The sequence below is a fragment of the Argiope bruennichi genome, chromosome X1 (genome assembly GCF_947563725.1).
Source record: "Argiope bruennichi chromosome X1, qqArgBrue1.1, whole genome shotgun sequence".
Lineage (NCBI taxonomy): Eukaryota > Metazoa > Arthropoda > Arachnida > Araneae > Araneidae > Argiope > Argiope bruennichi.
Window position 1 is genome coordinate 29,067,272 of NC_079162.1, and position 24,351 is coordinate 29,091,622.

Below are 24,351 nucleotides of genomic sequence, written 5' to 3' on the forward strand. Positions count from 1 at the left end.
AACTGGTAGTTTGTTAATTTTAAGAAACATTGAAAAAAAAAAAAAAACCCCACAGATTTTTATTGTTAATCTTATAAAAGTTAACTTTATATTTGGCATTGATAGTTTTTTCATTTTTTTTGTTTGTTTTGTTTCTATTAAAACCAAAAAGACATCATTTGTCTCACTAAACACCATTTGAGCAAAATTGCAAAAACTTTGCTGGGAGGTTTTGGTGCACCCACAATAAATTTGCAATCCTCAAAATTTTCATCCATTTAGACCCATGAAGAAGTTCCTCATTGGTCAAAAGTTTGATGGGGACTTATACAAACTACAGTGTTCTAAGATATCTGGATTTTCAAACTTATCCAGCCCCTGGACTAATGCTTCAATGTGAATGGCAGTTATGGTTTGGTTTTATGGCGCAAGAGCCATCTTTGGCCATACTGTGCCAAGCATATGGTTTGACATCAGGCCATATTAAAATAGACTTATTAGAAAAATAAAAATGCTAAATAATGATACAATTTTTTACACATACTCTCAATGTAAAATTTAGGGATTACAATATGAACAATGATTTTGAAAAGGGAATTAGGTGTTGCATAGTAAAAAATAATTATTAATGTCAAAAAGTATTAAATGCAAATAAAAAACTCAACTGCCTTTAAAAAGTTAAAAATATTTGGGTGGTGTTTCTCACCCACCAAGTCAATCATGTTGACAGAAGATGAATGGAAGAAGTTCTGGCGATGAGAATTAAATGATGGACATTCGACCAAAATATGCTTCACATTAAAATCAGTGTTACATGCTGGACAAATAGGTGCTCTTGCACCGAAAAGGAGATGATGGTGTGTAAAGCGAGAATGCCCAATACGAAGGCGAGTCAACTTGATATCGACCTCTCGAATAGGAAAGACCGGCCAATAGCCAATTTTTGGTTTGATGGAGTTCAATTTGTTGTGGATCTGCAGATCCCATGCCTCCTGCCAAATGGAATAAATGTAGTTGACTACGGATTTTCTCGCATCGCAGTAAGGAAGTCCATGCGTCAAAAGAGTGCTTGCCTGCTTAGCAGCACTCTTGTGGCAGTTATGTGGAAAGGTAGTAAACTGGTAATACTTTCATTTATTTTCCTATCGTCATTTATTGCATTTTTTTAATTATTGTGTACAAAATTATAATTGTTTCTTGTTAATATACCTTCATATTTAGAAAACAGATCCTTTATTTCCTGAACCTCCATTTCAAGTATTATCTTAAACTAGATGCAGGTTCGGATTTATAGCCTTCTTCACATTTTTTGAATCCAAGCAATTTAAATATGCATTCAAGCATGTATATTTTATTTCTCTGGTTATTTTTCAGTCAGAATTATTGTAAATAATCAATCTTTTTTCATTTAATTTCTGTTTTAATCTGGATACACCTACATATTTACTTGCTTCTGTTTGGATGAAAACATTTCAAATGATTCAAATATTATAAAATTTAAGGTGTTTATTATATGAATACTATAAAATGAGGTAATTCATTTTTATTACAGTAATTTTCATTTTTTTACATTAAAATTAAATTACAACAAAATTTGAAATTTCTTAAAATAAAGATATTTATAATTATGGCATATAATTTATTAGATGACTTCAACGAAAACAAAGAAGTTATCCACTGTTATAGAGCTTCATAATTCAATGCATAGTATAAAACAATGGAAGAAAATAAAATAAGCTACATGTAAATTAAAATATACATCTTAAAATCTAATCTGATACAAGATTAATTTGATAAGGAGAAAGTCCACTGTTCATTTCACATGGAGAAATTTGTGAAACCTAGAAGGCAAAGAGAAAAATGAGTTCTATATGCGTCTGAAATAATTAAATTATATGACAAAATACAACATGTGAATAAAGTCATTTCTATTTTATATGAGATTTCTTTTTTTTTTCATAATCAAAGATACTTTATGCTTTCTATTCTATTTCAGCAGATTTAAAGGGTTTTAAAATGAGAAAGTTATTAAATGCTTACTGGAATCATTATCAAGGAAAGCAAGAATAAAGAGAAAATATTTCGAGGAACCGATTCCAATTAACGTCATGGTTTTTGCATAATCTCTTTTTTTCATAATCTCTTGAGAACCATACACTAAAAGTAAATTTCAAAGAGATTTGCGACTTTTAAAATCTATTTTACTTACGTAGCTGATATTTAAAATTTTAACTATATGCCAGCAGTTAAAATTATAATGTTAAATTATCATCTTCTAAACTATTTGGTGATAATAGTAAAATATTATCCATAATCAAAGGTAACTCAACAATAAACAGAAAAGTATAACAAACTTCATTACTGATAAACGATGTTTTTATGTGTCTTCAGGCATTAACAATAAACACTTTATTAAAATGACAAAATATTTAAAACTTATTTTTGGTATATTTATAATTGTTGTTTAAAGTTAAACTCAGTTCAAATGCATCAATTACTTTTTCCATTAGAAACATATTCAAGACTATTTACCTTGTTATTAATTTCAGTGTTAAAATGCTATATTGTAAAGAATTTCCTGTTCTGTTTTTAACTTAAATTCTCCCCTTTTATTTAAAAAAAAAAAAGAATTATATAAAATGTATGCAGTAAAATTTAAAATCTTTTTAATCGTGTCAAATTTTTCATGTACATTATTTATAAATACAAGCATCTCTACTTTAAATTATAAATTTATTTTTCTCAAGCATTGTTAAAGCTGCTGAGCAAAGAATTTCTTTTGTTTCAAAACCAATGGATTAACAGCTTACATAAAAACTGCAAGTATATTTCTCAATGCTTCCTTTATCTTAAACCTCATACAGATTATGTTGATTTGGATTATGGTTACGACACACATTCTTCATCCTTAATTATCTCTACTATAAAAATGTTTGCCAAATATTAAACAGGGAAAAAATAGAAGATGTCTTTTAAACAAACACTTTCATTCATGTTACCCTTCTTTACTTATTTTTATATTAGAAGATTCCTGAAAGCATTTTGGATTTGCTATTTGCTTCATGCATATATAAAATGACAAACTTCATGGACATATACCCTATAAACTACTCAAGTAAATTGCATAAATTATGATTTCAATTATTCCCTTTAGAGATTTTTAAGTGGGAGTAACATAAAAATACTCTACACTTTTGTTTACAGAGTTCATCAATTTCAAAATACTTTTATTGTATGGGAGTAACATAATATTTATTGTGTGGGAGTAACATAATATTTTATGTGTTAAACAAAAACCCTTAAAAATTCTAAACATATTTTCTTTGAGATTTGTATAGGAAGGGGGAAAAAAATCCATTCTCCTTCCAATTTCTTTAAAAAGAAAAAAAGACAGGGAAAAATCTGAAATTTTTGTATAGGTACATCAATAATAAATCAGTATAATAATAGCTGCTAAAATGTATTAGAGATCAAATTAACCTTAAATCTTTGAAAACATCCATTCGCAAAATAATAAAGATGGCCACACAAAAGTGGTAATATCCAATTAATATATTTCCGTAATTTTTCAACAAATAACAAAATCTTTGTATTAAAATATACATAACCTTTAGATATATATTATGAAAATTAAAAGTTATTAGGCTAGATAAATAATGTGAAAAAGATAAAAATCTTAAGAGAACATTTCAGAAAATATACTTAAACATTGTGTTAAATAATTAAAAAAATGCATTTCTTCATTAATAAATACTATTAATCGTGACTAAATAAAAACCCTGATAATTTTATAAGTTTCCTTATCATATTAAAGACGGTTTTTTAAATGAATTTAAATATTTAATTTTTTTTTTTTTTTTTTGATGAAATGGGAAATTACAAAAAATGTCTAGATGGTCTGTATATCAACAGATTATCTACATCTTATAGTACCAAATTTCCCAACTGTTAGTTCGAGCACACCTCTATACAAAAACCCCTAGACAATGCCATACTTTTCATTCTTTTGGCAAAAGTATTTAATCTATGCTAAAGCAAAGTCTTTTAACGCAGTATATATTACTAATACCATATCAGTTTGTGATATGATGAACAGAAGACATTCAATTTTGGGGTTACTAGTTTATTATTTTATATTACTCGTAAATAAAATTACTTTTTATTATTTTGATCAAGTTAAATTATATAATACAACATCATCAACAAGTCATAGCAGTAATAACATATAAGCATTTAAAATGATTTATGCAATCTCACTTATTATCAAAATCAATTTATTTCCCATTCATGAAATCACAAAAGTTTCACCACTTAAATTAATTTGAGCCATATTTTGCCCTACTCAAAGTAAGATAATGAAGAAACTAAGTGGAAGAAAATCTTAACTAGATATGATGGAAGTTTTATTGCAAAAAGCCGCCAAAAGTCATTGCATTCATGAAAAAGTTTCAAAAGAATCAATCTTAAAGAAAAGAAAATTTAAAACATGTGCTTAAAACAGCTCTTCCCTAGAATTAAAAAAAGAGAAAGGGAAGTTATTCAGTTAGTTAGAAAAATCAATTGTTAGGGTCTAATTTTACACTAAGCATCTAATATTAACTTGCGACTTTTTTAAAAATTAAACATGACTTCTGATCTCAGATGATTAGATCAATTGGCCAATTCATATGAATTAGCCTTGGTTGAATTGTACTTTATGTGCCCCCGAGTTTGTTGCCAATTTGGTAACTCAACAAAATGATCTTATAGCAACCCTAATGCTGTTTTGTTAACTACTTTTTACAGTGGTTGAGCTACATGAACTACAACTATTTTATGAAAAATATTAAATTAAAAATAGAAAAATATCAGTTAAAGATTTTAATTTAGTTATGTATTATAGTTAAAAAGTTTTTTTATTGCTAATAAGCCACTATAATATTTTTAATGTGAATACAAACAGAAAATATTTATTCTTTTGCAATATTTAACTGTCGGTATGCGTTTTCGAAATTGTCTGAATTATTAATTTAAAATTCTTCTGCAATGGAAATCCTGGCACTTTTCATAATTCTTTTTATGATCTGATAGTTTCCTTGATATTTCGTTATGTTGCTAATTGTTCAAGAACAGATGTCTGGTGAATGGGATGGCAGGAAATATTTTGAACCTGCAGAATGGATGAAGGGTGAATGGAATATATATATATTTACAAACTGGTGAAGTTAGGAAAAGGTTGTTTGTTTGAAATTTTGTATGGAAAATGGTTTGATTGCTTCCTTCTTTTCTTTTGATTATGTACTCATCCTGTTATCCACATAGTACTTATGTTAGTTAATGTGCTAGCAGCTGGTTCCTGCTGCTATCGAAGCCGCATGATTTTTTTTTTAAAGTTAAAAAATTCTGCCTGGTGCCTTCTTCAGATGCTGACGGGATCATATGCTCTACATTTTTTTGTCAACACAACAGACCGGCACAGCCGGTTTGCAGAAGTTCTTTACTTCAAAATTGTAAAGATAATCAGCGATAGTGACCTTAAAGGTTAAAAAAGTCTTCTCAGATCGAACAAAACTTATCAGTAAAGATCATAATTTTAATGCAGATAGTGGTAACCATAATTGTTTTGCACAATTGTTTATTTGGTCCGTCATCTTTATTGGCGACTTGGTAGATAACAAAAGTTATAATTCAGAATAATAAATAAATATATCATATCAATTTTCAGAATAGTATATTACAATTAAAATATAGCGGAATCTTTATCACAACTCACCTTTTCAATGACGAAACTCTTACCGTGACTCCAACATCTTGCATATCTTAGTGACTTCAATGGATGAAGCGCATTAATAGCGCTCTGATTAGGATGAAGAGACATAATGCATGTCAGCTCAAATTTCAATATGTCCGCTTTTTCAATCTCATTATTATTAGGAACTTAAAATATCAGAATACAGGAAAGCGACAGGCAGGATAATCGGGTACTAGATAACCAGGTTGCTGAAAAAAGATTTTGTTGTTAAATTGAAGACTATTCTTACTGAAATAGACACTTTCGAGAGACCACCAAGACCATGTAAACCTTGCAATCAACGCAAGCGTGACATAAGCCTTGTGACGCTTTACGAAATATAATATTTATCATAAATTTAACACTTTTAATGAATCTAACATATGAATATACATTTTGAACATCTTTTTGCCGACCGAATGAAGCCAAAATCTGACACTTAACTACAATCCTAGTCACAAGAACAACTGTTGTATTAGTTGTAATAGAAATGAATATGGTGAAGGTTGCAGTTAATTTTATGAAATGTAAACTAGCGAACAAGAAATTTCGAATTAATAAATGATTCTCATATAAAATGTAGTGTCGACAAATTTATTATCTGCCATAATTTTCTATATATATAAAAAAGAAGCCAAAAAATTTTGAGCTGATTTGTACATATATATAGATTGTTGAATGAATATGGCCTTGCACAGTTGCGGGAAAACATACAGGATTTCGGGGCAGCCAAGTGAACTGAAAAGAAATTTTTTTCCTTCTTATCTTTCTAAAATTGAAATGAAAACTGGTTGAAATTATGTTTATTCCAAACTTTTTATAATTTTTTTTCCCTTTGAAGGTTATTTTTTTTAGCCATTAACAAACTACAGGAATATGGCATCTATATTCTGTATATATTTTTAAATATCATTTAAATTTATTAATTTTTATTACCAACTGAAACTTGTTATCACAGATGATACAAATTTTAATTTGTGTGTGATGCTAAGATTGGATTCATTTAATATTTCCTTAAAAATTGAGGGTGATCCCTAAAATTTTGGTAATGGTTCATAATTGTTATCCTTTGGCGAATTTTTCGTTGGTGGGCGCGATTATCACTATGTTGCGAGAAATCGTATGTTTTGCATTGCCGTAATTTATTTTTGCATTTTCATAATTTATTATTCCAAGTCTATTTCCTTGATTTGGAAATTTTTTTCTTGTTTGTGAATTCTTAATTTTTTTTTTAATCAGATATGTTTTAATCTGAATATAAAACATACATGGTAATGTTATTGCACTTGAGTTTTATTTGTAATTGAAAATCTTTGATATACATTTATATTAATAAAATAAAGATCATATTTCACTCTGAAGTAAAGAAATATTTCACCTGAATATATAGAAAATTGAACTATGGAAGTTGTGTTGGCATATACATACATACATAATTCCAATTCTTGATTCAAATTTTAATGGTTATTTGTGCTTAAAAGTATATTTCAATGTGTAAATACTGTAAAGACTATTTACTCATTACTGCTGTTTCTTTTCATAGGCATTAAGAATAATTTATGGTGGATTTCCCCAGAGAGGATAAAGAATTTGGTCACAATAAAATTATATATTTTTATTTATCTTTGTAATTTTCAGGATTTCTTTTAATGACAAGCTTTTGTTAATTTTTAAAGGCTCTGTTATGTGCAATATAAGAAATAATTACATGAAATTTTAATTAAACTTCCTATCAATTATTTTTTGATGCTATTTTATACTCTGACTGGTTGAATATTTCTTTTCATTTGCTTTTTTTTATATATATTCTTCATAGTGTACTTTCAATATTTTATGTTTAATATAAGGATCTCTGTAAAAATAAGAAAAAATTTATCTTTGGCATGTGGAAGATATTCTACGAAAGTTCTTTTTATTATTATTTCATGTGAATTTCCATTAAAATTTTCAATTGACAAATACCTATATGAAAGATTTTTCTTTTCCTGAAGTCTCATAAGAAGAGAATGTTTATCTTAATTTTACTTTGTTTATTATTTATACTCACTTTAGCCAAATTTCCAAGATGAAACAAAACAAGAGTAGTAAACAGTCAAAATTTTCTCTGTGCATTTATTATTTCTTGCATCATATTAAGATCAGATTTGTATCGTGCTTTCAATATTTACCTTTTCCTACTTTTTTTTCTATGAGATACAATAATTTTTTGCATACGAGTATATTACACAATTTTAGATGTGTTTATATCAAAATAAACATGATTTGTTTCCCTTTTTCATGAAATACTAATAGTTTAACTTACATTTTCAGCAATTATCAATTAACATTTACTTAAAGGCAAATTTTTTAAAATCAGTTTCAAATGCATATTTTGCTCACATTTACTGTAGAAATATTTACGAAAAAATACAAATATAAATTCTCAGAGAGTAATAATTATAATAATAATAATAATAATAAATTTTAGTAGAAGACTAAATGATACAAATATTAGATTATGTATGTTTATTCTGTATTTTCAATTATTACCAATTATTGTTAAAAATCTTTAATTTTTTTTTCTCTGAGTTAGTTTTATAAACATTTTCCACAAGCATTTAATAATATATAATTTTTTTCAGATAATTAAAAATATAAATGCTCAAAAAATAGATTAAATAAATCTTAATAATTTAAAAATCTCGAATTATCATTTCTACGAATTTCTCTCATAGTTTCAATATTTTACCAGTTTACATTTAAAAAAAATTATCTCGGCCAATTTTTTGTATCCCAGCCGACTTCTTTTTTCAGTCAAACAATTTTCCGTTTCCTTCACACGGGATTGAAGTAGCTGGTATACATAATCTTCGTTCCACTAATTTATATAACTTCGGAAATTTTAATTTATTAATTGCCCAGTATTTTAATGGATCTTCTTGGGGAGCTAAATATTTTTCTTTTAGATGGGAATCAATTTCGGATATTGCTGCTGAATAGGAATTTTCAGGCTCAACACTTTCTCTGAAAAAAGCGAAAATAGAAAATATATTGTAATTACTGTAAACATACTCTACATTATTAAATGGCATTATGTAAAACATACATATAACATCGTAGCACAATTTAAATAGCAGTATTAACTATTTAATTATTGGAACATTAATATTCATTTGGCGCTTTACCTATTTAAGATTAGAAAGAAATGTGACGCTCCAAGTCAATAATAGGCTGATGCTGGAGAAATAGTTTCGCCTTCTTTTTACCACGAATACAAGAAGAAAACATTTAAAGTTGATGAAAAATAAAAGCTCAAAGTAAGCAGATATATTCCAGCTATTATCTAAAACATATTTGAAAACAAAATACGAAATACGTGGCTGCTTTTATATCGATTTTAATTTTGTTAAGGACTTCATTTCATAACGTAGGAATAATTTATTCTTGGGATTTATATGCGAAATGATACACAATTTCCATTATTAGGATTTCCTATTATTTTCAGGGGTTCCACGAAATGGAAGATTATTGCATGATAAAAATAGAACCACATCTATATTTCTTAAAAATTGTAATTTAAGTCGTTCGGTTTCCTTATTTATATTAATGTGATTTATTGATTAACAGTCAAACATAACTTTAGTAAGTAATTCCAACCAATAAACGAATTAAAGCGACAAATAAAATGTTCATGATCTTGAATTACAGTTGACAGCTTTTCCCAGTTATAATAGCCACCTATAAATCGTGTTGATTATTCATTTCCTGTTCTTTTGGAAAATAGTGTGCAACAAAATCAAAATACCGAGTCTTGCGTTTTTAAATAAGTTAACCAACTGCGAAGCTATGTTTTATCATTTGGCACTTTTTTAAAGTAGTACGTAGAGGAAAATTATTTACCTTTAGCATTCTTAGCAAAAACTCTTTTGTGCTGTACAGGTCAGATTTTAGCACAAAACATTCTAAATTTATCAGTTATAATACTTGGTCATAAACCTGGATTACTTATATTCATTTGATCATAATTGTTATTGCCATTTTCGTCGTTATTTTCTGATTTTATCATATTTGTATAAACATACGGTTCTTCAAAGAATTGCACAGTTTCTACATTTTCATTGCAAGATTGCGTAGTTTGTGCGGATTTTCTTTCTCCAGTTGGAGTTTGAATTGTAACTTGAGAAGTCTAAGCAATTTCATTGCCAGAATTATTTCATAGACAAGAAAACAGATTTACTTGTGACTTCTTGTAGTTTAGATTTTCTTCTTTTCTCCTCATTTTCTTTTTTGACATCCAGAGGGATATTTCTTTGGCATGGGCATGAATAAGTTTAACAATATTAAATATTTTGTCGTATGAAATATCAAAATACTGTATGCAGTTTAACCTAGTATGTGAGGTAAATGATCATACATCTACTTACCTTATGTTTATAATATGTGGCACACTTGCACTAGACTGTAATATATCTGTAAATTTCATGTTTCCAAACCCGTCAATAGTCCCAGTTAAATTTCTTACTCTCTTCTTTACATATTGCTATTATTGTTCAGAACATTCTTTTAGTTCTTTATTATGTTGGGGCCCCACCAATCGCAGGGGCCCGGTGCATAGCACCCGCCGCACCCCCTAGATATCCGACCCTGCAAGGAGATACTCTCAGATTCCTTCTATTAAATGTTTTAACTTTTTCTTCATTGTAATGAATCTCTGTTTTGATAAAATAGTGATAGCAAAAATTTGTATGACCAGGAGAAAGACTGCACTAAAGACCTTCTTTTGAGTTTTCAAGTTGTAAAAATAATAATTAAAGTCTATTTATGACATGAACTTTAATTTGGCTTATATAGTAAAACATGACATTAAAAAAAAAATTCAAAGAAGATAGATAAAGTAAATGAAGAAGTGGAATGCTTCACACTGTCCATCTTCTAAAATGTGATTGCAATTTTGTCTTGAACAAAGCTATTTTAAGTGTTCTTTAAAGCTGTTATGATTAAAATATAAAATAACTATGTTTGCAATCATTTATTATAGTATAAATACTGATTATGACATCGCTCGCATTTTTTGAAATTTATATATATATATATATATGAGTGTGAAAATGTAGTATTTATGAATTATGTATGTAATATATACATGTATATACAATTATTATGTGGGATGGAACCAAATACGTAAAAAATAAGCAATTTTGATTCATGTTTACTCATAATTATAAATTAGTTTTAAGAAGGCTTTCAAAAATAGTTGATTTCATTTTTAGTTAGATGCAGAAAGTGAGGGAGTATTTAGATGAACGTGTATCTTAAAATCACAAGTAAAATAATTCCTAATCGGTCTGTGCCTTAATAATCGTCTACTGTTTAAAGTAGAAGTGTTTTTTAATCTCTAAATTTAGCGACTATTGACTTAATAATTTCGCCATTTTTTGCATAATTTGACAGATTGATTACCAAATTTTAATTGACTTTTCTATTAGATATTTTTTTCTTTATTTCATAATGAGAGACTCTTTAACAGCCTTTCAACAACAAAATATCTGGCTTTGAAAAAGCTCTTCTGTTGCTCAAAAAATTCAAATATTCCGTTACGTATCATGGAACGAAGAAATGTTCTCTCAATCTGACGTCATCAATGCATCCCTCTCTGTAATACAGCCATCTACCTAGGAGGGGAGAAAGATGCAGAGAAGGAAGGGTGTGGAGGATGGGGTAAGCGAAATCGTGGGAGTACCGCCATCTATTGGTGATTGCAGAAAACTGACCGAGAGAATGGAGAGGCGAAAGAGCAGTCTTGGTGGAAAAGGTGTGGAGGCTGGGGTAGAAGAGGAGACCAATCAGTGAGCTTCCTGAGGCGTTTAAGAATCGATAAAGCGGAGGGAGCAGAGTTGCGCCTTCTCCCAATTTTTTTTTTCCCAATTTGCCAGATTTAAAAAAGATAATCAAACAGAATATTTTATCTGAAATTTTATTTCCAAGTTGTCAGATTTAAAAAAGATAACCAAACAGAATATTTTATCTGAAATTTTATTCCTCAAGTTGGTAATGTTTTCCAAGTATTTACTGATATTTAGTTGAAGTAATTTAGTTATAAGTAAAAGTTGTGCGGGAAATCAGAAAAACTATGCCTGCTTCTCGGAAAAAATGTTAATTTTGCGATTATAATATTTGTATTTGTCAAATGCGGCTTTTTATTCAGATTCAAATATAGATTATTTTTGATAGATGATCGGAAGGTCATATTGTCGTTTTAAATATTTATCGATTCTTTTGAGTCATCATAAATTAGATCACCTAATTAATGAGTTTTGCCTGCAAATATTGATGATTAGAACCGCCCTTGGGAGGAGTGGGGCCTGAATAGGGGAAAAAAAAAGTCGATTTATTTTATATTGTTTGAATCTAAGGAATTGAAATTATGGAAAAAAGAGAAGAAAATCAGTGGGAGAGTTCTCTGATCGACTTTTTGGTAAGATTGCAAAATACTTTATAATGACTAGTTGAACAAAGTAATCTAGTTTCACTTTTTGTTAATAATCTGAGAAAATTTCAGAATGATCCGAATCAGCTTTCAATCTTCAGTTTGCGTTTAAGTGCTTTATGGGTTACTTTTATTAAACATTTTTGTAAAAAAATTCGTGTCCCTAAAATTACAAAGGGAGAAATAAAATTATTTATAATAGATTGTGGTATATTTTTTTAAAAAAAATGACACATCAATTATACTAGTACGAAGATTTAAATCTTGCAATTCTCGTTTTTATCATTATTACTTATCATATTTCAATACTATTTAGAACTGAATTATTATTTTTATCTTAATCAGAGACGGCGTTAACAGGGGGGGGGCAATTCAATATTAGAACTATGTAATCAGGAAATGTACTTTATAAAATTTTCTTTTAAGTTTTTCTTTCAATTACTCTATATAATTTCTATGCAAAATCTATATAATTTCAAGTGCTTCTGAATTTTTAATAGACTTCAGATAAAAATGTCTTGATAAAATGATGATTAAAATAGTTATTCAAAGAATATTCATATATAATGCATTAATCCCTTGACATACGAATTTACTTAACTTCCTAATTAGATAGCACATCTTATTTGGGACAATTCTTATTATTTTAATCCGCATATTAAATAACTTAATACTTTCGCTTAAAAATTTAGTTGTTCATCATTGTATTCGAAGGGGTTAAGAAAAACAAATGCGTGCAACTGAGGGGATAAAACTTACTTTTTGAGAGGAATATTGGCTTGCAGTAGCTTCGAAGGGGGGGGGGGATACTTAATTACAAGAACACGTGCCTAAAAATGAAGATAGGGAAGTTTATATTTTAAATTTAATTGCTTTTTTTAATGAAATGCATTGTTTTTTTTAAATATGAATATACACTGGAAAATAAATACATGGGAAATTTAATGTTTAAGTAGTCCATTTTTCATATCTTACATAAAATAGTAAATTTTTGCATATATTTACAAAATATTTTCTCCGACTATCTTACGAAACAACATCATCGTATCTTTCCCGCATTCTATATTGTTCGTGTCCGAACTATAGTAAATTTTTGTTGTACACGCGCACTTAATCGCTTCGGTTTTGAAATACATCTGAATTCCAGCTCGTTGTTGCAATTTTTATAAAAATTATTTTAGGTAGGGGAACTACGGTAAAAAAATCGATTTTTGGCGAAACAACGAATAATTTTTTTTATTTATCATGCTGGATTTCTAAAAAATTTCTTTTATAAAACTTTTTTAATATAATTTCTACATTCATTTTATATAGCTTCGTGATGAGAGCATGCATTTTTACAATTTACATGACACGTCATTCTGGCGCAATCTGTGTTTCTATCCATATACTGCAATCTAGAATGCAATATAACAATATTTTTTACGAAAATTAGATCTTAGTGCAAATAAATCTCAAGTATCATAAAAAATAGATTCAAATATTGACAATCTTTTGATAATCCGAAAAAAAAAAAGACCTATGAACATTTTTTTACAAATATCTTTGTAAATTTTTAACAATGAAAAAAAGGGTCAGTATCTGAATAAAAAAAAAGAAGCTAAATAATACTTAATTACCTTTAATTAAATGTAAAAATTAATTATTATAAGTTATTTTAAAGCCAAATTAGATAAATTGTGCTTGTTCCCTGTCGAATTTGACTTGCCTCCCCCTCCCCCGTCGGCAAACCTCTTCGTCAATGCCTCTGATTTTAATTAACCCGCTGAATATTTATTTATTCTGAAATTATAATCAAAGTAATTTTGCTACGAAAAAGATTTTCCTTTGTACGATAATACTAAGTTATTTCGGTAATAATATAAATATTTAATAATGCGAAATACAGATGTGAATTTCCTAAATTCATCTACAGTTATAGAAGTATATTAATTATCAACAAAGATTAATTATACCAATCAACTAGGTGATTAAAATAAAAGAGAAAACAAAATTATTATTAATAAAAATAGTTATTATGAATTACAATATGCGTAATTATTTTTAAACATTATTTCTTAAAAGTCGAAATTTATAAGTTCATATGCGTTATTCTTTTAGAGGCGGCCTCCAACATACTTGATCTGCCCTTAAATAGCAGGCTTTGGTAAATAGGCTTGAGAGAAACATCGAAAGCATTCGTGGAAAAGATAGCAGTGCTTGAGCCAACATTCTGTTCTCCAAACTTCTATGCCTTACCAACGAGAGAACTTTTGAACCACGAAAGCTGATTTAACGTGACCAGAATTTCATATGAAACAAATTTTCGGTAGGATCGGATCTCGAACCCGTGATATTTCGGTTCCAAAACTACTCTGGCTACCAAAATTGACAATGAATCTAGATTTTTGTACTGAAAAATGCAAAGATTCGATATCTGTAGGTGCAGATTTCAAAAGCTTTTTTAATAAAACCAAAAATGAATGATGTGTCTGGTATCAAAAAGGTTCGAAATTCAACCGTTGTAATAGACTAAGCATAGAATTTTTCTTGTGACGAATATAAACAAAAACAAGCAAATTTTAGAGGAGAGTAAAAATAGAGTTATTTTAAATATATCTGAAAATTAACAAGGTTTGGAAGAGAGGGAAATCGAATAAAATTTGAAATTTACAAATATCACTTTTAATAAGGAGAGTCAAAATTCACTATCTTTTTCCTAATTTACTTACAATTTTCGAACCTATAATCTTAAACTACGTGGTATTTTATGACCATGCTACTCAGCCGTAATACAAGACGGTATAAGATTATTTAGTTGCCTTTTTTAGAAGGGGAGGGGGGGGGGTAATTTGATATCATTTGTAGCAGCAATGGGATGAATTGAAGCATTAAATTAGATCTAGACCATAACGTATCATGTCATTGACAAAATTTGTTTCCTTTTACGAGAATAGCCCACGGTTCTTGCAAAAACGTTCCAAAAACTAATGCATAGCCTTCCTCATAGAGTAACAGCCGTCAATACAAAAAGCTGATTCCACTTATTAGCAATTCATGCATCTGCAGAATAAATAATACATAAAACAAAGGTAACCGGATACTTTAAAAAAAAATTTCAGGATAAAATTTTTGGAAATATACTAAAATAGTTATATTTTTGAAGTTTTGCATAAAAAATTTTTAAAAAACCATATGAAACCAAAATACACCATTTAAACGACAAAAGTTTCTAAAAATTCGAAAAGAGAGAGAGAGAAAGAGAAACGGCGGGCTAAAAAAGAGATATAAAGCGAAAATCCTTTAGTTTCGATCTTTATCAAATGATTTAAAATTTTGCAGACAGCTTAAAAAACATATTACCTAATACCAGAACTAAAAAAAAGAAGAAAAAAAAAAAAGCTGTATTTCTACCCACTCTTTAAATATTGGTGTTCTGCTGATAAAATAACACGAAATGTCCTTTTTTTTTTCCTTTTTTTTTTTTCCCGCATTGTGAAGTAGTAGTAAAACAACTAAAGAATATTTCTAAAAGAATAGATTACTTATTCTCTAGTTCAGGAACTGCAGAACATATTCAAAGATTATTACACCAAGTTTGAACAAAAAGTATGCATTAGATTTTAATTTACGAGATTTTTCGTTAGAAAATTCTACCAAAGCGTAGAATTTGAGAAATCAGCATTAAGACGTATATACATACAAATATAAAAAGTCAGTGTAACTTCGCAAAAAATGGACATGGAAACAAAATTCAAAAACGGTTTTATAAAGAAAATGTTTGTGCAAATAATTCGAAAAAAGTAATAAAAATTTATCTCAATTTACGATGCCTAATGTATTTCAGTTTAAATTACGTAATCCCTAGGTATGCAAGGATATTTAGTATATTTCTTACAATTCAATGTAAACCTTCGAAAATTAAAATCTAAAACAATCTTAATTAGTGGAAAAACCTCTCACCATTTAGCCTCTCTTTAAGAGCAACTGATGCTGTGTTAGATGACAGTGTTAAAATGATTGGAAAAAGAAGGGGCGGGAAAAGTAAGGGACAGTGGAAAAAGAAGGGGGGCATAGTAAAAAAATTTTTGTCTGCCGTTTCTCATCTCATGTTTCAAATATATTATACATATTAGTTTCAGTATTTACATATGTGTGCATCTCCTATATAATAATTAATATATATTTTCAGTCAATATGAGCAGCAACACACATATTAAAAAAAGTCTGTGAATATGAATAATTTTTCTCTTATTAATTCAGTAATTTTTCTATTTCTTAAAACGACAAAGGTACCTCTCCCCATTAGTATCGAATTATCGGTCGAGCTCAGCTAATATCCGTTATTGAAGTAAGAGCCACTTATTAAATTCATCTAAATATACATACAATATAAGGGATTCTAACGAATCGATTTCTCTCGAAGTCTACCTTTTTGATGATTACAGAATTTATAGTAGTAGGAGAAAAAAAAAATAACGTAAAAAGAAATTTATTACTATTAAAAATAACGATTTCTTCGAAAAAGGAACAATTTTCTCCACTGAAAAAACTAGATAGAGCTTCTGTGAATTTTCAAAGATGCATTTGCTAGCAGATGTGTGTTAATACAACTTACATGGTCATAAATATTACCTTAATACTGTTACGAATCTTTAATGTTGCTACCCAGCATGGTTAGTTCCATCGTTGGATTGACCGTTTTACGATTAGCATTACTGGATGCTAATCGGATGCCGGATCAGTGACCCCCCCCCCGCCTCGGCGACAAAATGGATAATACGATAATCTTCTCTATCCTTCTCCGGAAGCTATAAAAGGCCGGGTATCCAAGCCGAAGACAATCATCTAGTAGTCGTATATTAGGTATAGAGTCGCACAGCGAGTCAACAGTATATTAATTGGATCAGTCCAGCGAAGCGCAAGCGTTGAGTGGGGCTCAAGTGATTAGCGGAGTGAGCTGTGCGTCGAGTCTTGAGGACAAGTGTTGAAATAGTAGCGAGTCGGAAGTTGGGTACAGCTAAAACGAGGAGACAGTGAAGAACAGCAGGCGTTTGGACAGACCGTAGAGAATATCTATGTAAATTCCTCTTCCTGCTGCTGAGTGCTGTCTGATCGCTTTGTGTGCTGTGGTTGTTTACTTCCACTTACTACTATGAGTACTTCTCGGCTGTGTTTTGTCGTCTGTGTATTCGTATCAATAAATGTCGTTATTTGCTATTGAAGCTTGCTTACTGTTTTACACCATACACCTATTACAAGTGAAGACGTTGACTTTAAGGCACTAGAGCAGGAATTTCTGTAACAATGCTCTTTACTCTGTGTTCTAGAAAAAATCAGCGTCATTTTTTGTTGCTTGTTAATACTACTATTTTCATTAGTCAAATATTTCTTCTAAGATTTCCAAAGAGATTGTTTAATACATGTACAGTAAACTAAAAAAATGGGAGCAAATAGTTAAATTTTATTATTTAATTTCCATCAGCCAGAGAAAAATTAAAAACTTCTGCAAAACTTCTTACTATTATATATATATATATATATATATATATATATATATATATATAAAGGAACAGCATAGTGTTTAAAAATAACAGGTTTATTTTTAAAACTTCGACCCATTTTTTTATCATTATTTTCAATAATTGTTTAACTTTCTGAAAATATCTGTAACGCCCAGCGGCTCCAAAATTTACTGAAGTAGTTGAATGCTTAGTACTCATAATAACAACATCATCTTCCTCGCCTTATACTTTTTGAATAGAATGAAATAATTAGGATTTTTTGGTCATTTTCGGTGAAAATGTCTTATGATTTATTTTTTTCTTTCAACTTCAACCACTTTAACATAGACTGAGTATTTCTGTCAAAAGCCAGTAAGAATCATATCTTCAATCATATCTTATTTATCACTGTAAGCTCTGTATTAGTTGGAAAAAAAAAAAAGGAATATTAACAACAAAAATAATATATTGGTGTTAAAAAGAGTGATCGGTAAAGTCCTTTTAAGCTTTTTAAATTAAAAACGGCGTCTCGTATAGTTAAGGAAGTAACATGCACCTATAGTAAAGTGACTATGCTGAATTTATTGAGACAGGTTACAGAGCCAATAGAGACAAAATAAGGAAGTTAAAAAAAATAGCTAAAAATAAAGGCAAAAAAGATCAGTTTAAAAAATGTACGCTATACCATAATAAAAACACAGGAAAAGTTTCCTCGAGTTATCTGTAACACTGGCGCAGATACTGCGATTAAAAGTATGTACTTTCTGTGATTTAAAAAAGGGTTCGCCATAAATTCAAAAATGCATCCTCTGGTGTTATCACACAGTTTTTCTGAGTAAATTAACCAAGAATGCACAAAAAATTAATAAAAATAAACTGGAAAACGCAGTAGGGGGGGGGGATAATGGAGAATACAATTTTAAGTTCGAATTTATGTTATTATTAAATTCAAGTTTATGTTGATTCAATTTTCAATTATCTCTCTAAAGATTCATGTAGGAAAGAGTCTAATTAAGGCTGACTTAATAATAAAAATTTAAAAAAAACTCTTCTTAATTGACTTACCTGAAAAGAACACAGTGACATAATTAATAAGAAATGAAAACAAGAAAAAAGAATAAGATAAAACGAAAGCTTTAAAAAGAAGGGGGGGGGGAGACAAAATTGAAAAAAGGGCGAAGAGGATTTTGAACAAACACAGATTCTGGGGAGGGGGGGGATCTAGTTTGTAGAGATGTGTGCAGCAACTCTAATGACATATTACAGTATATGACACAAATATCTCTTCTGAAGAAACATTAGGGTTATTTTAAGAGATACCATGTAATTTTGAGCAGCGTTTAGACGATAAGGATAGCACCCAAGCTGGTATCCCATTGTTAAGCTTCTGCAGCACACTAGCCAGAATCCGTTTGGCCCTATTAAATTTGGCATACACCAGACCAGATTACAAGACTTTGGTGAAATCCGGCATCAAAACAAAAGGCACTTGGGCCCTAAAGCCAAGACGACAAAAAAAAAAAAAAAAAAAGTGATCACCACAATTCTCATGATGGAAAACGGGTTCAATGTTAAATTTGCAAAATGTGAGTGATGGGAAGCAGTTTATCATTTGCTTTCGTTAGCTGCAATTCTGATGCAGACTGATTGTTATGCTATTTTGTTAAATAATTTTATCTTCATTTTACCATAAAATACTTGATAACATTTATTATCATTATACCAAGTGATAATTACTAAATATTTCACGCATTTTAATTAATAAAACAATTGTTTTACTGTTGCTCCATATCCAGAGCAAATAGTAACAGCTGATAAGTTTGAAAGAAAAAAAAATATTTCTGGTGCTAAAATCAACAAAATTGTTGAACGTTTTTTATGCATATCATGAATGAACAGTTAAGTTATAAAAAAGTAATTATAATCAAAGAATCGCAAATATGTTAAAAATATATATAAGTACTTTTCCCAAAAATGTTAAAACTAGCCCTGATTTTCCAAAATCAAATAATTCACTGATAATGTTGAAATATTATAAACAAATGCTGTATAAAAAAGTAACCACTTGCAGAAAGGCAACAAGGAGTTGAAGTCAGATGAAAACAAACACCTTATTTCAGAGAATACATAAAGTTATCTCTGAAAAGAAATGACACGTTTTCCCTACCTAGACAAGCAACCTAAATTGTGAGGAAACTTTTTACTGTGACTTCAGGAGCACTTTTTGCTGAGAGATGAAAGATCAGACACTATTAAGAAAATGCATTCATGTAGTGCAGCTGATCTACCATGGACCCCCCCCCCTTCAGAAAGAAAAATAAGTACCTGGATTTTTATAATTAGAAAAAAGCACTTTCATGTCTTTAATAAATCAACTGTTAAAAGCAGTTTTTAAGGACTTTTAATGACACTACACACCCTATTAATAATTTTGTAATTTTCAGTGCAAAAGTATTTTTTTAAAAGAACACTTTTATAACATGAAAATCTCATTTCATAAACTTTATACGTGACGCTTTTAAACCAATTAAAATTTAAAACATAATGCATGACAGCATAATTTCATTTACGTAAAATCATAAAAAGTAACCAACAAATTAACTATTTTTAACATTAAGAACTTTTTATTCAAAACACAACACAAAATATCACATAAAACACTAGTTCCATGAGTAAATGAAAATAGAAATGACACAATGAACATAATATTTGAAGATATATAAAATAATCCAATTACATTTTAAAACTCAAATATTGTATATAAGAGTTCAGAACTTTAAACGTATAGCTAAATAAATAAAATAACAAGTACATCAAACATCTAAGTATTACATAAACTTTTATGGAAAGAAAGATGAGCACAGAGAAAAAGAATTGCACATCTTTCAAAAGGACTAGTGAAAGTCAATATGACTCATTATGAGCATTCTTTGAGATATACAATAATGATGAAAATATTTACATGGCATTAAAAAACTCAAATATCGATTCTTCATAAAACATTTCTTTTATAAAACAGTGCAGAGATACCTCTGTCATATAGAAATTATTATCTTTATAAACATAAGAAAATATCACAAGTAACATTATTTGTAACAAAATGACAACATACAGTATCATTTTATCACATTTTCAATTTCATCTATTAGTATAAAATATTCTTTAAAATTTTGATAAAATCTTTAAGGTCATTTGAAGAGTAATATATTATTCTGAATTAATAACTGGCAAAGCAAACTGACAGAATAGGAATAAACAGTATGTATACAAAAGCTGTTTTAGATTATATCTATTTTATCATTAAATTATACGTAGATTTTCTTTCTATCAAAGAGATGCTTGTAAGATCTTGGCGAAAAATGCTCAGAAAACGATTGCTGTAGAATGTGCTTTCATAGTGACAAATGTTAATTAAAAATGAACAACTTGAAAGAATACATACAGGGCATGATAAAATGAAGATGAGTCATGAGAAAACAATTTGTTCTAAATCTAGTGAAATATTTTGCATTTTACCAATGTTGGAAAAGAGTATTTTTTTTTTTAATTTATGAAGAAAAAGATTTGGTTTTTTACCCCCTGAAAACCATTCGCATTTTTTTAAATAAATTTATCATGGATGGACTGACAGTAATGACACAATATTGCATTACTATCACTGCCATGAAAAACACACTATATATATATATAAATATAAAACAAGTATATTTTGATGAAGTTACTAGGAAAGTAAAGACAGCATTGAAAAGCTCAACCTTATTTTAGGAATAGAGAACTAGTCAATGTGACTTACAAAATAACAATATTTAAGCATGAGATTAAGCACATTCATAGAATTGAGACATAACATAAAACAATAATTCCACAGACATAAATGAAATAGCACAAGATTCCCTATTCTAACTTCAGGTGATCAGGTAACAGATCAAAAAAAGGATGTTGCAGAGCATCTGTTAATCTTATTCGTTCTTTAGGGTCATACTTCAACAATTTTTCCATTAAGTCAAACAACTCTTGATGTTCTTTAGATGACATATGCATGTATCGCTATATATAGTAAAAAAGGTGCATTAATAATGAATATATGTAAGAAGTTTAAAACTGAACAAAAACTAAGAGAAATTGAACAAAAACTAAGAGAAACTGAATTCCGATTTTGTTTGGATTAAATTTTACGCATTAAAAAAGAATTATTTTATTTTTCCATCAGAGCACTGTTATGAGACTTCATGAATATCACTTCACAAATGGTATTAACAAAATATAAAAATATCTATAATTTGAGTATTTACACACTTATTCAAAACTACTCACACAATTAGTAAAAACTACTTCAACTGGTTTTAAAATCAAATGAATTAATAAATTAAGTTTTGGGAAATATACATTATATATTATCAGTTGCAATTTTTTAAATTATTTTTTTAGAAGATTTAAAGAAGAACAATCGACAACTTGCACTTGCATATATTTTGCTTTTACAGAAACAAAATGAACCATGTTTCTCTTAATGAAAATAAGAATTTCAGACTTCCTTATAATATAATATTGTACTTAATAACAATATACTTATTTTTATTTTATTTAATGATAAACAGCCTTTTGTCTTTATTTAACAAGACTTTTAAAGAAATTTCAAACCAAACCTTAAAATACTTCAATGGAAATAAGCACAAAAGTTTGAATTATTCCTGTAACTTTCACATTTTGAAATTTAAAAATTTTAATGAAATATTGCATCATTTAACATGCAACACTACTTATCTCAATTTGTAAGAGGAAAGCGGGGGGGGGGGGGGGGAGAAAATGTATAAGACAATCAGGAACATAGGAGATTTTTTTCTTTTTTCCACAACTGGTATGAGATCATACATGATGTACCAATGTGCAAAATAAGTTCCTTTTCTTTCTCTCGCAAAATTTAGAAAATTAAGATAGATTGGCGAGACTCATCAAGTGATGATTTACAAGGATATTGTTCATTTATAAATTAGTTTATAATGTAGCTTGAAGTTATAAACAAATTGCAAATAGAATTCCACAAATCAAGAAAATTTACTCAAATTCTTAAATTTACTGAAGGTAATTTGCAATTTATTTCATTTATACTATATTTTATTTTAATTCTACTGCATTATAATAGAATCTAATCATATTAGTGGCACTAAGTACAAAAAATGTATCACAAGCAGGTATTAACCCCCTATACCTTCCCCATATAAAGACTCATGCAAAACATATCTTTATTGAAACTACATGTACAATTAGAAACTGCATGTAGGGTGAAAGCTACATGTACCAACATTCTTGCAAAGTAGAAATACATTCCATATAATTGATAAACAATGATTTTATATGTTTGATAGATAAATCCCAGTAGAGAAAGTCTAATATTTCTGTTGAAAATGTTAGCTTCCAAAATATCAGCACTTCTAAATAAATTAAAAACAAACAGTTAAATCCTGCAAAAGATCCGCCATCCTTTTTTTTAACCAAAGTCAAAATTTGAAGAGAGATAAATTGAAATTCTCATAATATTTATTTTATATTTCAGTTATACAGGTTTATAAATTTCTTAAATGAAAAAAGACTTTATAATTGATAATAATGGACACATTTAAATTTGAAATTAAAAAGAAGGTTTAAAAACACTTAAATGAACTATGAAGGTAATGTTAAATACTGCATTCAATTAATAATAATAAATTGTACACATCTTTATATTATAAATATTAATTTAAAAAACAAACTAAAACCATTGAAATGTTACCATCCCCACATAGTTTATTTTTGTGCACTATACACCAGAAAAACAGCAAAATATATTGTAAGCCATTATAAATGTTATGAATTATAAAAGTTATACTAATTTTAAAATGTTGAAAGTATATGATATGCATTTAAAAATTTGAAAAAGTGTATGTTAAAACTTTTAAAAAGAAACACAAAAAAGCTTGAATGTTAGAAGAAGAAAGACCTAAAACTGCTCCAAATTTTATTCATTTCTTATCAAGGAGTTTTTAAGATATGTAGCAATAAATAAATTTTCCAAAACAGCATTATTTTTGCTTTCTTTGAGAGTAGGGACATCTTATCTTTACAAAAAGATTTGCTGACGTGATAAATAAGAGATGCTAAAATGGAATGCAAAACAAAGCATGCCTTTTAACATAGCTTAAGTCCCCCCCCCCTTTTTGAAATTCTATTCTGCGTATTTCAAGTGAAGTTTTGTTTTGGACAAACAATAAATGGGAGCTAATTACAGTTGTAGAAATGATATATAAGATCTTTAACAAATGAGAAAAATATAGAAGCAAATTTCTGAAAACAAGATAAGAATTTATAAAGAGTTAAATATGTGAATGAATAAAACATTACTGAAATGAACATAAATTCAACTCCTTGCATGTGCATAGTATAATATCACTAGATTATGACAAAACACTTTCTTAAAAAAAATAAAAAGTCTAAAAATGTTTTAATAAATTAATTGCAGTTAATTAATATTCCTTCTAGTAACAAGAGATTAAGTATAAAAAAATCTTAACAAATGTTTTAAAGTATCATTTGTTGGAAATTTGAACATACAAATCAACAGTACTGTATCATTTTAGTTTTAATTATAAAGAAATGTTTCAGAAAATAATTATCAG

The 24,351-nt window shown here is 28.5% G+C and overlaps 1 protein-coding gene across 2 annotated transcripts in view; it reads right to left on the reverse strand.

Moving 5' to 3' along the window:
- Nucleotides 1–20,388: 20,388 nt before the first annotated feature.
- The window catches only part of LOC129958236 (dual specificity protein kinase CLK2-like), a 79,692-nt gene continuing 75,729 nt past the window's right edge, over nucleotides 20,389–24,351 (reverse strand). Inside the window, exon 18 of one of the 2 annotated variants that reach the window (XM_056070533.1) lies at nucleotides 20,389–21,745. In XM_056070533.1, the coding sequence (XP_055926508.1) occupies nucleotides 21,593–21,745 (153 nt within the window). In that variant the 3' untranslated portion in view covers nucleotides 20,389–21,592. The remainder of the gene's footprint in view (nucleotides 21,746–24,351) is intronic. The other variant, XM_056070532.1, reaches the window with a different exon arrangement.